At 36.1% G+C, this 17,224-nt stretch overlaps 1 protein-coding gene across 1 annotated transcript; it reads left to right on the top strand.

Annotated features, from left to right (window-relative positions):
* The first annotated feature begins 15,391 nt into the window (after positions 1-15,391).
* Positions 15,392-16,775, top strand: LOC110924219 (transcription factor MYB41). Its single transcript, XM_022168251.2, has 3 exons — positions 15,392-15,601; positions 15,706-15,835; positions 15,994-16,775. The coding sequence occupies exons 1-3, from the start codon at positions 15,469-15,471 to the stop codon at positions 16,706-16,708; spliced, it is 978 nt and encodes a 325-aa protein (XP_022023943.1). The 5' UTR covers positions 15,392-15,468; the 3' UTR covers positions 16,709-16,775.
* Positions 16,776-17,224: the final 449 nt, after the last annotated feature.

Genomic DNA, 17,224 nt, shown 5'->3' with positions numbered 1-17,224 from the left:
TGACAATCTCTCTCCTCATTAATTTTAATTCGCAATTACAATTAATGCGCCTGCAGTACTTTCGCCAAGCCCCCGTGTTCACTGGGCACGGCCCCGTGGTAGGCAATAGAAGCTTCTATAGGTTTGTCTTATCTGCTGCTTCTTGGGCACGGCCCCGTGCTGGCTGAGCATGGGGCGTGTTCAGTCTTCTGCCTTCTCTGTTTTGCTTGGGAGGATGCTGCCGAGGGGTCGGGCAATCCACTTATGTTCCTTTTCTTGTATTTATGTTAGATTTAGTTGTCTTTTTGCTTCTTTTGTTAATTTGAGCTCATTTAATCCTGAAAATACAAAAGGAAGACAAAAACACTCTTTTTCCAACATTAGTACTTAAAAATGGTTAGTTTTATGCCTCATTTGATGTAATTTATATGTTGCATTTTACACACATCAAATACCCCCACATTTGAAGTTTTGCTTGTCCTCAAGCAAAACTCTTTAATATGCAGCTTACACTCCCAAATGGAATAGGTAGAAGAGAAGGTTTTGGCTTGTCATAGAATGTCGGGAATCCAAGATCCTTATTGGGTTTTATTTTTATTTATTTACAATCCTATTCGTTATGATTTATTTAGAACGTTTCATAAGAGATTACTTATTTGGGCATAACATGCCTTTTTAAATTTCCATTTATATACAAGTTCACATACCTCACGGGAGAAATAACTCATACTCGGCCGAAGGTGTCTTTTTTAGTGAATCACTCGAGAGCGGCATGGAACTTATCCCTACCATAGGCTTGCCAAGCAATCAATCCTCCTCCTTTTTAACTTTTTACCTTTGTAAATATCAAGAGGACTTTTTGGGTAAAGGCTTGAGCTAAAGGTGGGTAGTTGGGTTAGTGGTTAGTAAAGGGCGAAAAACGTAAAAAGCGTCGGTTTTCGTAAAACATTTTGTTTTAGTGACTTTTTATTCTTAATGAAGTATTTCTTCAAACAAGCTTTTTAGGAGCTTTGTTTGTCTATTTCTAACTTCATTGTAAAATTCTCTTTTTTTTTCAGTCACACGAAAACCGAGCTTGTTACTAAAATAAAGGGTAAAAAAAAATAAAAAGGGTTTTTGGTGGGTAAAAAGGGTTTTGGGTTAAGAAATGAAAAGGTTTAGGCTCAAATGGGTTAACTAGGGGGAGTTTTTGGGTAGGTGAAAAGAAAAATAAAAATAATGGTTTTGAAAGAAAAAGGGTTAGTCCTAATGCCTCCATCATTTACTTACTTGGGTTTAAGTTGGTAAGGACCAGGAATGAATTGTCGTGGCAACTTCTAGAGTTGTAAGAACCAAGCGGCTATTCACACAAGAAACGAAAAATGAGCATTTAGCGTAAAGATGTATATTTGTATGCTCAATAAAGGCTCAAAACTCACTTTTGTGGGAATGGATTTTTCTATGTGATCAAGTATATATAATCGAATTTTAACTGAGCTTGTCATGCCGTTTCATAATTTTCTTATGTTGGTTCTTTTTATCATGACGCTATCGGTTGTAAATTTGTAAAAATATAACCTTGTTGGTCTTAAAATTCCCAACTTAAACTTTAGACAAGTAAATAAAATGAAAATTTTTGAAAAAATTTGGGGTCATTAGCGGTTCCAATAGAGTTTTGTGTAAGGCTTGTTATTAGGACTTGCAAAATTCAAGGTTTTAGCATCCCCCCCCCCCCACACTTAAATTACACATTGTCCTCAATGTGTCCCAAAAATAATTTTTTAGGTTGATTGAATGTGTAACATGGTGTTAAAAGCAAAAATTTATGTTACTGGCAGTCTGGACACGGCCCCGTAGGGACCGGGCACGGCCCCGTGTTCAGGTGTCAGTAACGATAATTAAAGAAAAGAAACTGAAGCCTGGACACGGGGGCGTGTCTGGTAAACACGGCCCGTGTCCAGTTACCTGAACTGGGCATTTTCCTGCAGGGTGTTCAGCACGGGGCCGTGTGGGCTGGGCGCGGCCCGTGCTGAACCTTCTGTAATGGAGAAATTGATGTCGGATGGCCTTGTTCTTGTGCATGGGGCCATGTTTCTCGTTTCCCTTATCATCCTTTACCACCATGAGTGTGTTTTATTCATTATGAACCATTCAAACCTTAAAACCATCATTCCATTAAAACCATAGAGAGATCTTACATAGTCCTAAATTTATATTAAGCATAGATAAGAAAACACAAGAAGCATTAAACCATGGAGTTCTAGCCTATACTTTATTTTAATTAGCAAAATTTCCAAGAAGCTAGTAGTCTTGGTTAGATTTGGTCTTATAGAACTCCTTCTTCTGGGTGTGGCTTTCCTCATATGTCGGCGAGCCACTCCTCCACCTCCCTTGGAAGGAGAAAAGAGGGCTCATTAGCGTTAGTTTGAGGAGTTGCGATTTCCACCGGGATCTCTTGTTGGTGCTCCATGGGAGGTTCCGCCGGAATGTCGTCCCACCCGGTAGGGTTGTTAACTTCGAGCGCCAGGTTCCAATCCTGTTGAGGAAGGACCGGTTCCATTGGGGGTGTTACAAGAATATTTAGCCTCTGGTGCAAGAGGTTAATCTCTTGGAAGCTACTCTCAAGTCCCACCGTAAGATCGTTAATACGGTCGATTAGGACCTCCTCAACTGACGTCATTTCGTCAAGAGCCTCCCTTAATGCTACGACATAGTGCACAAGCGTGGCTTCAATGGAGGACCTCCTTCCTCTTCGGCTGTTTGATGAATGCACGGAAGATGTTTCGCTGTTTTCACTCGACATTCTACGAAAAAGAAACTGAAAATAGTTTATTTGCTGAAACAGTAGACCGGACACGGCCCCGTGCTCATTGAGCACGCCCCGTGTTCATCTTTCTGCAGAGTTTTGGAGCAAGGAAACTTGAAGTTTTAAGTTATTTTCTGTACTTGTGGGGTCTTTTTAAACATTAGTAACTTAAAACAATGTTATACAACATATTTTTGCTAAGATTCCTTGAACAAAACTCAACAATCCCTACCACAAAGCTTGAAAATTCAAACTTTAATGGAGGTTCTTAGAGAAAGATGAAGAAGAAGGAAATGGTTAAGAAAGGAAAGGACAAGATGGGTTGTTGGAACCTTCTTTTAGAACACACCTAGGATAGTTGAGAGAAGATTCCTTCAAATCTCTGTCCCAAGTTGGTCCAAATGTGCAGAATTCTTGGCTGCATTTATAGAAAACGACAGCATCCTGGACACGGCCCCGTGCTCAGTGGGCACGGCCTCGTGTGCAGATAAAATTCTGACACAGTTTGTCCGTATTTTGACGTAACGGTCAGAATCGAATCTTTTGGTGAACACGGGGGCGTGTTGGCTGGACACGGCCCCGTGTCGAGAGGCTGGTTATGAAGTTTGTCTAGTTTTTAAGGAACTTAATCGTATCGGGTGGTTCCTGACTGGTTGGAACAACCCGAAAGTGCCTAAGATACCTTAATTGTCCTAGACTAAGGCAAAAACGCAAGAGGTTGTCGGTGAGGGTAATTCCTATTTTTATTCTAGGTGGACAAGTCCAACCCTTTCTCGGGCTCTCGTTAAAGAAGGCATATGCCGAATCGCTCAGGTCTATGTATGCACCGAACGAAGTCGATGGAGAGTCCTTCATGGCACAATCGGCACAGGGACGACCATCGTCCAAGTCTTCGCTAGGTATGAAGGTATTTTTGGAAGCAACGAGGTTGTTGGAATGCGATCCCAACATTTCTTCATGGTCTTCATCTTGGGGTGAATCAAGGAAATCCTTCCTAAGCTCTTTTGACCAATTTAGAATTAGATCTTCTAGTTGAAATAACTCGTCTAGGAGCATTTCTCCTAGAATATCTGGCTGGGCGCATTCGAGGGAGAGATAGTGATTATTTTTACTTTCGCCCCTCTTAAAGTTATAGGGAGTCGGTGGGTCTATGTAGTGGGGCTTATAATTTAGAAAGTAACATTCTAATTCTTTATGTTCACCTCCACATAATTAACACCACGTACCATAAGAGTGCCGAAAGTAAAAAGAATTTTCATCACTCATGTTTGTGTCAGAAATTACCAACCGCCGGGATCTAACGGTTCTGTTTTCAGTAAGTGAATCATGGGCACGGGGGCGTGTTGAGTGAGCATGGCCCCGTGTTCAGCTTACTGTCTGACTTAAACAAGATTGCCAGTTCCAATGATTGGGCACGGGGGCGTGTTCAGCAGGCACGACCCGTGCTGAGCTCTGCAGAAGCTGAAAAACTAAGAAAATCCTAAAAAATTAAAAAGAAAAATAAAAATATGATTAGGCCGTTGATTCCTAACTTTCTTAAAATCCTTGTTTCCCCGACAACGGCGCCAAAAAACTTGATGTGCGTGAAGTGTGTTATATTTTAGATGTATATTTTAAGCCCTTTTTACACTTTTAGCCAAGTTTTAAATTTATAAAACACGATATTTACTAACACTAAACACACATATGGGCAAGTGCACCCATCGTGGACGTAGTATAGTGTTGGTAAGATACCGAGGTCATCCAAGGACACAAGATCTTTTAGTACCGGTTTATCCTCAATGTCTAACCAAATCAAAATGTTAGAAAAAAATTTTAAACTAAGAAAATAAAACTAACTAAATGTTGAAAAATAAAAATAAAAATAAAAACAGATAGACAAGATGAATCACTTGGATCCGACTCGTGTATTAGTATAACCTTTGATTATATTTGCACTTTTGCACTTGTTTAAGAGATTATCTTAGTTATTGTAGTAGGCCCCTCTTTTGAAGGCGATGTTACCCTCAACCCAGTAGTTTGAGTCAGCAAGGATACAATCCTAAAGGGTCGGATTATTGAAAGATAATAAATTAAGTTATTAATGCAAATTATGGTAGGCCCCTCTTTTGGAGGTGACGTTACCCTCGACTAAGTAGTCTGAGTCAGCAGGGATACGGTCCTAAATAGCCGGGTTATAGTATTAATAGTAGTTAACTTATGAGGGGGTCAAAGAGTTTGGATCCCCGCCATCCAATACCTATGGGTATTGAAGGAGATCCTACTAAATTTGACCCAGGTCCCTTGCAGGACCTCTAAATGCTGAACAAGGGCAAGACCCTTACCAAACCGTTCCCCTAACCCCCGACCAGGTAGCCAACATACCTCCATATAGACCGTGGAGATATGAATGGTGAAAATCTTTTATTTTATATAGACAGCAAAATAATGCCAAGACACCACGGACAAACGATAAGGATGAATCACCTTCAACATAAGCAACTAGTTATTAAAGTCATTAATACAAAACCAAATAAAAAGTGCAAAAGATTAAAAATAAAAAGTATTATACTAAACACTTGTCTTCACCAAGTGATGTAAGAGACTTAGGCAAACATGGCCTTGATTGTCAAGAACTCTTACGATCAATCTTGGATCCCGAGACGACTCACACACTCTATGATGGACAATGGATGATGGTGGTGGATGATGGTGTTGTGATGGTGGTGGGTGGTGGATGAAGTGTGAGAGAGGTGGTGTGCCAAGGGATGAGTTGCAATGAAGGCAATCACTCCTATTTATAGGCTGAACAGAAGCCTAGGCACGGCCCCGTGCCCGTCTGACAATCTCTCTCCTCATTAATTGTAATTCGCAATTACAATTAATGCGCCTGCAGTACTTTCGCCACGCCCCCGTGTTCACTAGGAACGGCCTCGTGGTGGGCAATAGAAGCTTCTATAGGTTTGTCTTATCTGCTGCTTCTTGGGCACGGCCCCGTGCTGGCTGAGCACGGGGCGTGTTTAGTCTTCTGCCTTCTCTGTTTTGCTTGGGAAGATGCTGTCGAGGGGTCGGGCAATCCACTTATGTTCCTTTTCTTGTATTTATGTTAGATTTAGCTGTCTTTTTGCTTCTTTTGTTAATTTGAGCTCATTTAATCCTGAAAATACAAAAGGAAGACAAAAACACTCTTTTTCCAACATTAGTACTTAAAAAGGGTTAGTTTTATGCTTCATTTGATGTAATTTATATGTTGCATTTTACACACATCACTATTAAGGACCCTAGGTGGATAGAAGCCATGAATAATGAAATGGAAGCTCTTTATAGAAATAACACCTGGGTTGTTGTTGATCTGCCTAAATGTAGAAAACCCATAGGTTGCAAATGGATTTATAAAATTAAATACAAAGCAAATGGTGAGATTGAAAGATATAAGGCTAGGTTAGTTGCCAAAGGTTTTAATCAAAGAGAGGGAATTGACTTTGGAGAAACCTTTTCTCCAGTTGTCAAGATGGTTACTGTTAGAATTGTTTTGAAACTTGCTGTGAATAATGGTTGGCCTTTATATCAACTTGATATAAACAATGCCTTCCTGTATGGGTCATTATCTGAAGATGTATATATGTCTTTACCTCAAGGTTATTTTAGTAATGATAAAAATAAGGTGTGTAAACTCGTTAAGTCTCTTTATGGACTTAAATAAGCTCCCAGAAAATGGAATGAAAAACTGACTTCTGTGCTTGTTGATAAAGGTTTTGTTCAAAGTTTGTGTGATCATTCCCTGTTTATCATGTGTAAGAATGAGATTTTCTTGGTCTTGTTGGTTTATGTGGATGATATTGTGGTAACTGGTAATAGTCTTGCTGAAATAACAAAAGTCAAACAGTGTTTAAGTGATAATTTTAAAATAAAAGACTTAGGACTGTTGAAATATTTTCTTGGTATAGAGGTTTTATACTCTAGTGAGTCTATATGTTTGTCTCAAAGAAAATACTGTCTAGACCTTCTTAATGAATTTGGATACTTGGGGTGTAAACCTGTTGGTACACCAATTGAACAGTCTCATTTTGTCACAAACAAAACTAGTAAAGATACTAAGTTTTTGGACAATGTTAATGGTTTCCAAAAATTAATTGGTAAGTTAATATATATGTCGTTAACTCGTCTAGATATAAGTTATTCTGTTCAATTTTTAAGCCAATATATGCATAAGCCATGTCAAGTTCATTTGGATATTGCTTTGAGATTATTAAGGTATCTAAAGCAATGTCCAGGAAAAGGTGTTATGTTTAGGAAAACTGGTAGTCTTAATATTTCAGGTTTTGTTGATTCTGACTGGGCAAAGTGTACTTTAACCAGAAAGTTAGTTACTGGTTTTGGGATATATCTAGATGATACTCTTATATCTTGGAAAAGTAAGAAGCAAAATGTTGTTTCTAGATCCACAGCTGAGGCTGAGTACAGAGCAATGTGCTCAGCCACATGTGAAGTTATGTGGATTAAAAATCTTTTGGAAGAGTTGAAAACTAGTTGTACTTTGCCTATTAAACTCTTTTGTGACAGTAAGTCTGCCATTTCTATATCATATAACCCAGTTTTCCATGAAAGAAAAAAACACTTTGAATTAGATTTGCATTTTTTACGAGAAAAAATTGCAAGTGGCATAATTGAACCACAAAAAATTGCTACTGAGTTTCAAGTAGCAGACATTTTTACTAAGGGTTTAAATGTGGCTCAACATAACATATTGTGTGAAAAATTGGGTTTATTTGACATGTTTGCCATATAAATTATGGGGATGTTAAAGTAAGAGGTTCTATAAATAATTCATATTACAAACTTGTTATTATTGGGCTATGGTTATTGGGCTGGTACTATTGTTAAAGTTGTTACAGACTGTTGATATATTGTTATGGGCTCAGGGACTAAAGTGTAATTCCAGGGGTTTATGTGTATTGTTCATGAATGTCAAAGGGCTCAACTAAAGTCGTTTGGATCTCAGCTATATATCGGATGAGAGAGAAGCTTATCTTAGTTGTTCGAGATATTTCTTAGGGTTTCACTATATTCTCTCTGTACCAGTTCATCTTCTTCGTTGTTAGATCTCAGTGTTGAGATTGTTTCTGTATTAGAGATCGTGTTGATCTCAGTTTCTGTAACCTTTATCTTGTTTGTATTTTGTTTGTGATCAAAAGATTTCTCTAATATGTTGAACTTGTACTTTGTATCATTTAGATCTCATAAGTTTGAGATCTAGGGTTTCTGGTTGGGGCTTTTTGGTTTGGTAAAATAATAAAGATTTTGTCACCGTTTTGTCATTATATCTGGTGTGTTTGTGAGTTCATGTTAGATCTATACCATTTTACAGGGTCCCATGACTTTATGCCTCCTCGAAACTTTTGGTCAAGTTCAGCCACTTGTTGTAATCATGGTTTAATCGATGGGAACCACAATCAATCAAGGAGAGGGGTAGTTTACCTTTTAATTAATGGTCCTATGTAAAAATAATGTTACAATCCATAACCCCCACACCCCATACCTAACAATCCGCAACTTACTTTTTATGTTTTGAAAAAAAAAGTTGATACTCCTATTTGGTTATGGTTTAAAACATATCAATGATGCAAAACACATAAGCGTATTTGTTCCATTTCACTTCCACTTTACATGTTTTATAAATAGGACAATTTTTCATATATGATTTGTGTATCTCACTATTGGGACACTTATCTTAAAGTGAGATCGCTTTGGTATCATAGGATTTATTACATGAATCTAATAAACACATATTCACATAAGTGGCTAGAGGATCCTGTAAAAAGTGCTTAAAATGTGAGAAGTGTATTATAACACTATAAATAATATTATATAACACCATATAAACACCCTATAACAATATGTAACACCATATAATACCATATAACACTATGTAACACTATATATCATTATATAACAAATATAACACTATATGTTGTCTGATAGCATATCTATGATACATGTATAGTGTTATATTTGTTATATAATGATATATAGTGTTACATAGTGTTATATGGTATTATATGGTGTTACATATTGTTATACGGTGTTTATATGATGTTATATAGTATTATATATAGTGTTATAATACACTTCTCATACTTTAGACCCTTTTTATACTATCCTTACCCTATGATTACTTATCATTTATTTCTATTATTTTCCTTAACATAAAAAATGAGAAACCCTGCCTATATGATAATGATTAATAAAATAATTTGTCATATATGACCGTAAAGTGTGATTTCTAAATGTGGAATGGAATTGTTAATAAAATGTGGTGTGGTCCGTGTGGAGATCACAGGGTTGCCTCAAATGGCCAGCACAGTGCCACGTGTTTTGACTTATGAACGCTGGTATGTGTTTAGGTGTTTGTGTGTAATCTTATCAGCATACGACGTTATATTATTTTTATAGCAACGACACATGTCTATGGCTTACGTTCATTTCGAACGAGTTGACTCGTTCTGTGGTCACCCACTCCAGAAAATAGAGCCTCTCATGCAGGACCACGTGTCTACAGATTACCTGCCAGTTTATAATTTTCCTTGTTCTCTATTAATCTTGTATAAAAAAAATAAATAAGTACTTGGTATATGCTTCCAAGGTTTGTAAATATAATAATTGTATAAGCAAAATAAACACTCGGTATTCTTCCAAGGTTTGTAAAAATAATAAACTTTGTCTAAACTAAAGTTTATAAAAAGTAGAGTAAACTGTCAAAATGTCCATGAGGTTTGTTCACCTTTTTTACTTTATTTCAAAACTTAAATATTTTGAATCTGTGTCAATGTGATTTCAATTTTGTTGTCACTTTCATGTAAAAACAAAATCTGGTCAAATTTTTCAGTTAACATCCAGTCTTTTTGTCTTATTCCTCACTTTTAATGAAAGGGCAAAATAGTCAGATCTTTTTAATTTATTATAATAAAACGTTAAAAGATCATTTTTCCATTTATTAAAAGGGAGGAAAAATACAGACACGTTAGATATTAACTGAAAAAATCTGATCAGATTTTGATTTTAGATGAAAATAACAACAAAATTGAAACAACAATAACCCAGATTCAAAAGATTTGAGTTTTAAACTAATGTAACAAAATTGACCAAACCTCAGGGACTATTTTGGCAGTTTACTCCAATTCTAAAAAATCATAGAGTAAACTGCCATTTTGGTCCCTGTGGTTTGGCCAGTTTTGCCATTTTAGTCAAAATCTCAAACTTATTACATCTGGGTCCCTGTGGTTTGCATTTTGTTGTCATTTTAGTCCAAAACTCAAAATCCCTATTTTTGACTGTTTGAACTTCCCTTTTTTGTCTTTATCTGCAGGGGTAGTTTGGTCATTTAATGTTCACTAAATCAATTTATTTATTAATAAATGAATTAATAAATATCTCTCATGTTATTCTAGAGAGAGAGAGAACCTCTCATTGTCTGCAAAGAATTTAAACAACTGTGTTTCTAGAGAGAGAAACATTCAACGCAAAATCTAGGGTTTGAATAAACACAGGATGAATGCGGTAGGTAGACACGGTCAAAATTCTTAACCATTTTTCTCTCCACTCACACTATCTATGGCGGTGGTTATAGATCTCCTGCAACGCCCTAAGAAGCCGTTAATCACCTCATCGCCGCCATCTATCTCCGCCGCACATGACCGGAGTTTGAACCAGTACAATCACGCATCCAGCAGGCTTCTTCCACTTCCAAATTCTACCACCAGCAGCTTTAGTTCACATCGAATCTGTTCTCATTTGGCATTTCATTCATCTAAATCAGGTACAGTCAACTTTTCGTTCCTGTTGATTGACACAAATGAGCGATTAGGTTTACATATACAGTATATAGTGTTTGTAGGTGTCAGTTTAAGATTGTTGTGGATGTTCTCCGTTGGATTGTTGCAGGGGAGAAGATGAAGAGATTGTTGTGGGATTAGGGTCTGGTGTGTGATGATTTTGGGGGAGATTATTTGGGGAAGATGAAGTTATGGGGCAATATAATCTGTTGTGTATATTTATTAGGCTCAGATCTGCCTGTGTTGATGATGTTCTTGATTTTCTGGAGAAGGTGATCGGAGATGATGGTGGTTGCTTTGGTGGATTTACGGTGATGGATAGTGATCGGAGATGATGTTGGAGAAGGTGACTAGAGATGATGGTGGTGCGCCGTGAGAGATGGTGGTTCAAATCTGCCGGTTTTGATGATGTTCTTGATTTTCTAGGTTTTGATGATGATGTTTGAAGATGAATTTTCTGGGTTTTGAAGATGAATTTTCTGGGTTTTGATGATGTTCTAAGATGATATTCTTGATCTGGGTTTTATTGCAAAAAAAAAAATGAAATTTAAAAAAAGACCAAATTGCCCCTGCACTAAAGGACAAAATAGGAGGTTGTAACAGTAAAAAGATGGGGTTTTTGAATTTTGGACTAAAATGGCAACAAAATGCAAACCAAAGGGACCCAAATGTAATAAGTTTGAGATTTGGACTAAAGTGGCAAAACTGACCAAACCACAGGGACTAATGTCACGGCCCCCGACCCGGTTTGACCCGTTTCAGGACCCGCGGAACAGAAATTCTGCGGTAATCTGTTTATTGTGAGTTTAGCAGCGGAAAATTTATTTCACAGGATCGGCTAAGTTAAAACTTTTCCCGATTATTTTTATTTCACAATTCGGGATAAACCCCGGGTAATTTACAATAACAAGTTTTTAGTAATAAAACACATTTCTTTATTTTATATCGAGCCACTATCTTAAGCTTGAAATGCTTCCCCTGCATTTTTCCTGAATTACAGCAGATCACCTGAAATAGGTTTGAAAAAAGATTTTGTCAGCGGGGAAATACTGAGTGAATTATTCTAGTTTCTGAAAATGACACATTTATTATAATTCACTGTGATAAGATCTTTTACAATGTATCCTGATATCAACCAACTACCCACAGTACTTTACCACTCGATCCATTGGCCCTTACGTCCAATGGTATCTGTGATTATGGTCATATCACCCAATGGCTGCCCCAATGGTGACGATTATCAAGTAATGTGCACAATACCCCACATACCGGCTGTAATTTGGTGATTCACATAAACTTAATCACTGTAAGTTATAATTCTGAAAATAATTTGGAGTATTGTAAATAGTCACAAACTGTGATAAAAGAATTTATAAAAAGAGAATAACTCACATTGCAGATTTAGTGTTGATAGAATTAGATTTAATCCCTGTTAACCTAATTTCACAATAAAGCACACAAAACAGGATTAGTGATCAATACAACGATTACGATAATTCCCCGAGATCAATTTTGACAATGAATGTCCAAGTGCAATACTTCGGCTCATTTATCAAAATGACAAACGATAAAGTATAGTACTTCAACTCGTATATCGAATTATCGACAACGACAAAGTACAATGCTTCGGCTCATTATCGAATTATCGACAACGATAAAGCATAGCCCAATGTGGGCGGCACTTTAGACATTCTTTGGGTATATTGATCCCGGAAACTGAATCGTAATAGCGATCGAGTAATTACCCTGTTTTGCGGCAGCGATTCGATATTAGTGTGTGTTTTCAGACTATTTCTATCATAACTCGAAGTGAATTTGGAATTTAAACGTCGAATCAACGCAGAATTTCTAGTGCCACTGCCCCCTATTTATATCTGGATTTTGGCCTCCCTCGCGCCACGCGAAAGAGATAGGTGCACCCGTCGCGTGGCGCGACGGGTCTAGTTTCTAGACTAGGTTGTTTCGTGTCCCGTAGCTTTGCTGAGTAATTTTGAACGAATTATTTTCACTTTTACAGCAAATTTGAAAGATAAATATCTACTAGGGTTTAACCCCCCTGAGTTTTAGGGGCCCTGATCCTGATTCCGATTGTTATGAAAATTTTAGGGTTAGTGCAGAATTACTTGGGTATCTCAATTAGGGTTTTCTTAATAGCTAATTACCATTCTATTTATTAATTTTAATGAGAGTTGTTACAACTAAAATGGCAGTTTACTCAAAATCATATATTACCACCTAAAATACGTTATCAGGTTTAAAGTTTATTATAAATTTAGATTTTGTATACGTCTTTTATTACTAGTATAAAATGTATAAAGTTATTTGCATCACCATAATTTATTGGGTTTGGACACGGGATGATATTTAAATATATAATAATGAATTAACAGAATAGAAATGTGGAAGCATGCATTGCGTGTGAGATGTGAATTTTGGATTGCATGAAACTATGGTTTCTTTTTTTTTTCTTTTTATGTTGATCAAATCTTAGTTGACTTTTGTTTCTTGGCTTAAAACAAGAATATATCAATATCAATCACTGTTTTTACTTTTATTCGAAGCAAACAGGGATATAACAAATGGTATGAATTAAGAAAAACATAAAATATAATATGGTTAAACGAGCCAAATTTATGATATTAATACAAGTTGGCTAACTCGCATGGTTTAAAATTACATGGCTTGATTCATTATTCATTTGACGATTTGATGGTTTAACGACCAAAATAGCATTTTTACGCTTGGAACCAACTATATATACTAAATTGGTATATGAATGATAGATAATAAATACACATATACACACACGTAAATATAGACACATACGTATGTATATATAACCATGTGGGCAATCCAAGCTCGGTTTGAATTGGTTTGTATACACCCTTTCACTATCTATTTAAAGTTATTTTTAAAAGGTACACATGTAAGAAACCAATAGTATGATGTATTGCAAAATGAATACTAAACGTTTAGAGAAAATGTATTTCAGAAACTTGGTGTTTTGGAATAAAATGGTGGACGCAGGGGTAATGCATTGACTCTATTCGCTACGATAGAAATGTGACAGGCCTATTATTGAGTGCCTAGGTTTATGTTGTGCTACACGATGACCATATAATCCACCCATTTTGGTGTTTCAAGTGTCGTAGCTTTACAGTAAAGGTACCTTAGGTCTATAGTAATCTTAAAAGAACGTATAACATTAATTATAAAATGTTTTCATGTGTGGTTTTAGGCTTAATACCTTTATGTCATCACTTGCATTACGAACGTGTGTGCGCATGTGATTTATACTTCGAAGTCATACCACTCTCATGTGTAGTTTTACTCATATTACATTTATTAATTCACTTAGCATTATAAAGTTCATTTTTTATGTGAATTGCTCGTGTTACGAACCTTAGAAACTTTAATAGTCTTTGTATCTACAAGTGACTCATGATCCCTGTATAAGTACCGCTTTCCCACCCACCACCCCCCCCCCCCCCCCCCCGCACACATACAATCCTATAACCATGGAAATGTTAAAGGTATTCTCAAGCCTGATCCCATACTGTATACATGCATCCAAATGTTTCGGGTTCACCCATTAAGTTCGGGTTAATATCCCTATTTACGATAATTTAAAAATGATATGTTACATACATATCATTATTTTTATAAAAAGTTTGAGCTTTTTTTTCTTGTTTTTGTTAATGGTAAATTTATTTTAATCTTGTCGTCTATAAGACTTGAGCTATATAAAAATTTAAAGTTCTTGACAACATAAATCCCAAAACATAAGTTAATAAAATTTATAAATAATATTATCAAATATTACAAGAAAAAATTCTATTTTCAAACAATGAAATTATAAGAATGAACCGTTACTAAAGTATGGTTGGTATGAAATAAAATTTAAATTTTTCGGGTTTATATTTCAAGTAAACACGCAAATGTTTCCCTAATCTCATACCCACGAAATAACGTAAACCTAATCACATTCTCGCAAACCCGCCCAGATAATACTACGGAAGCTCACATGACATTTGTATAAGGATATGAAGTAGTGGTTTAGAATCTTGAACACAAAAAGGTAGGGTGCAAATACATGGAATTTACTTCCATGATGAAATCATCTTTAGTTTCCAAAAAAACTACTAAAACTCTAGAAACATACAATTTCTTTTATGCTATAACCAAGTTCAATAGATATTCTTAACAAGAGAAAAGAACTAAAACAGAGTGTCTTTTTTTACTTATTGTATTCAAACGCATAATAATTTTAATTGTTGTCTCACTATGGGTATCAAAGGTATGTATATTAAAGGTGACACGTTGAGTTATAGATTGGTCCACCGTGATGAAATTTAAACGTAATCAAAATGTGTCTTCCCTCTTCCTCACAAATGAATTGAAAATGTCTTAGAAGAAGAAACCATGGAAACACTTCATCACCACTGGTAGCTAAAGATTTAACAACCTTACCCACCCAAAAATCATCAATTTTTAAAGGTCAAACGTGAACAAAAAGTCAATACCATCAATCACTCGACATTTGTCATCTATGTCCAATGATTCTCCACCTTCACTTTCTTACATCCTCGTTGAGTCACACTATCTCCAACTTTTTTTTGCCATTTTTCAAATTCACCCCCTTTACAAATAAAAATAGAGGTTGACTGTGGAACAGGCCGGCGCCAATCATATTGACTTCGTGACTATTACCACATGAGTCCTCATCATCTATATATATGGCACAAGTCATCTTCCCTTTTGGACCTACAAGCTTCACTTTTCAATTGCTTAATCCTCTAGCTTTGCATTTAATACATCTCTCTCTTTATCTCTTTTAGTATCCATATATTCTATCTAAAAGTTACCTAGAACCCAATTGAAAACAAACACCAAATGGGAAGATCACCATGTTGTGACAAAAATGGACTCAAGAAAGGTCCATGGACACAAGAAGAAGATATCAAACTCATGGAATATATTCAACTTCATGGTCCGGGAAATTGGCGAACACTCCCCAAGAACGCTGGTAAGTGTTTTCGTGTGTTTGATTACTTTTTATTTGTATATTTCGGATGACAATCAGATTATAGAGTTGTTTTTCTAATAGAGAAATCTTTTTTATGTACACAGGACTTCAACGATGTGGGAAAAGTTGTCGTCTTCGATGGACGAACTACTTGAGGCCTGATATCAAGAGAGGAAGATTTTCATTTGAAGAAGAAGAAACCATCATCCAACTGCATAGCGTTCTTGGAAATAAGTAAGTTGATATGTGTTAGGTTAGCCACGTTTATTATTGATAAAAGAAAATATTCATTTTTGCAACAAGAGTCTCCACTCTTGGATTGTTTCAGAAGAAACACTTTTTATGAACTTAATAGTTTTTGTAATCTTATATCAAGTTTTGGTATATTATAGGTGGTCAGCCATCGCAGCTCGGTTGCCTGGAAGAACCGACAACGAAATCAAGAACTACTGGAACACGCACATTCGAAAAAGGCTTCTTAGAAACGGGATTGATCCAGTAACTCATACTCCACGTCTTGATCTCTTGGACATCTCTTCTATACTCAACTCAGCTCAGCTTAACCTTTCAAACCTTTTGAACCTACAAACACTAGTAAATCCAGAAGTTTTAAAGCTTGCCACCCTACTAGCATCAGCATCAAACCAAGAAAACCTAGATATGCTTCTCAACAACCCCATGAATCATATGAACCAAACCCTAAATAATCAACAGCTTCCAAACTGTAGTTCCATTGACACAACTCTTCCAAGCACTCAACTCTTGAATCAAGAGAGTCATAATCAGTATTTTTCACCCAACATGGTTAACATGAACAACCAAATCATTGATCAAAGTTTGATGCCACCATGCATACCTGATAACCATGTTGTCCTCCCAAGTGAAAGTGATCAGTTTAGGGTACCTGTATCAGAACATAATTACAACCCCACAAGCCAGAATTTCAACTTTGATTCGGTTATATCGACACCCATGTCAAGTCCTACGCCAATAAACTCATCATCAACATTGGTAAACAGCAGTAGCACTGATGATGATAGAGAAACTTACTGCAGTATGTTTAAGTTTGAGATTCCAGAGGGGTTTGAGTTTGATGATTTCATGTAATGTTACAATAATTTCAATGTGAATAGAACCGTTAGTTTGGTTGTGTTTTAGGATGTACTCGAGCTGTTATCTGTCTTGTTTTTTTTTTCTGGCAATTTTTGTGGATAATACAACTTTGTATTATTGAGAAGTTTTATATGATAATGCTTTTCTATTATATTTTCCATCTCATAGTTCTAGTTCATATTGCAATAAAACAAATAGTTCTTGTTCGTATTGCAATAAAGCAAACAAAAATAAATTCTAAAAGAACACATGAATTATATCATCAAATAATAAAGAACTAGTATTAAGGCCTGCGTTTCAACGTGCATAAAAAAATATAAAACAAAAAAACTTTGAAATGTTTTATTGAACCCGTGTATTAAATAATAAAGAATTGTGATGGCAATATGTTAACAAAAATTAAAAGGTGAAAGAATTTTGTAAAAATAACTTCAAATATTTGTCTTTTTAATTAACTAATTTCTCGTCACTCCATCTCTCCCTTGTGAGAAACTAGTGTTAATTATGCCC

The sequence above is a fragment of the Helianthus annuus genome, chromosome 17 (genome assembly GCF_002127325.2).
Source record: "Helianthus annuus cultivar XRQ/B chromosome 17, HanXRQr2.0-SUNRISE, whole genome shotgun sequence".
NCBI classification, from domain to species: Eukaryota; Viridiplantae; Streptophyta; class Magnoliopsida; order Asterales; family Asteraceae; genus Helianthus; species Helianthus annuus.
The sequence above is the reverse complement of the archived record's forward strand: the minus strand, read 5'-3'. Positions and strand labels throughout refer to the sequence as shown.

Coding starts and splice junctions, on each gene's coding strand:
- LOC110924219 (XM_022168251.2), top strand. CDS start 15,469: ATGGGAAGATCACCATGTTGTGACAAAAATGGACTCAAGAAAGGTCCA. Junction 15,602..15,705: donor AACACTCCCCAAGAACGCTG/GTAAGTGTTTTC, acceptor TTATGTACACAG/GACTTCAACGATGTGGGAAA. Junction 15,836..15,993: donor CATAGCGTTCTTGGAAATAA/GTAAGTTGATAT, acceptor GGTATATTATAG/GTGGTCAGCCATCGCAGCTC.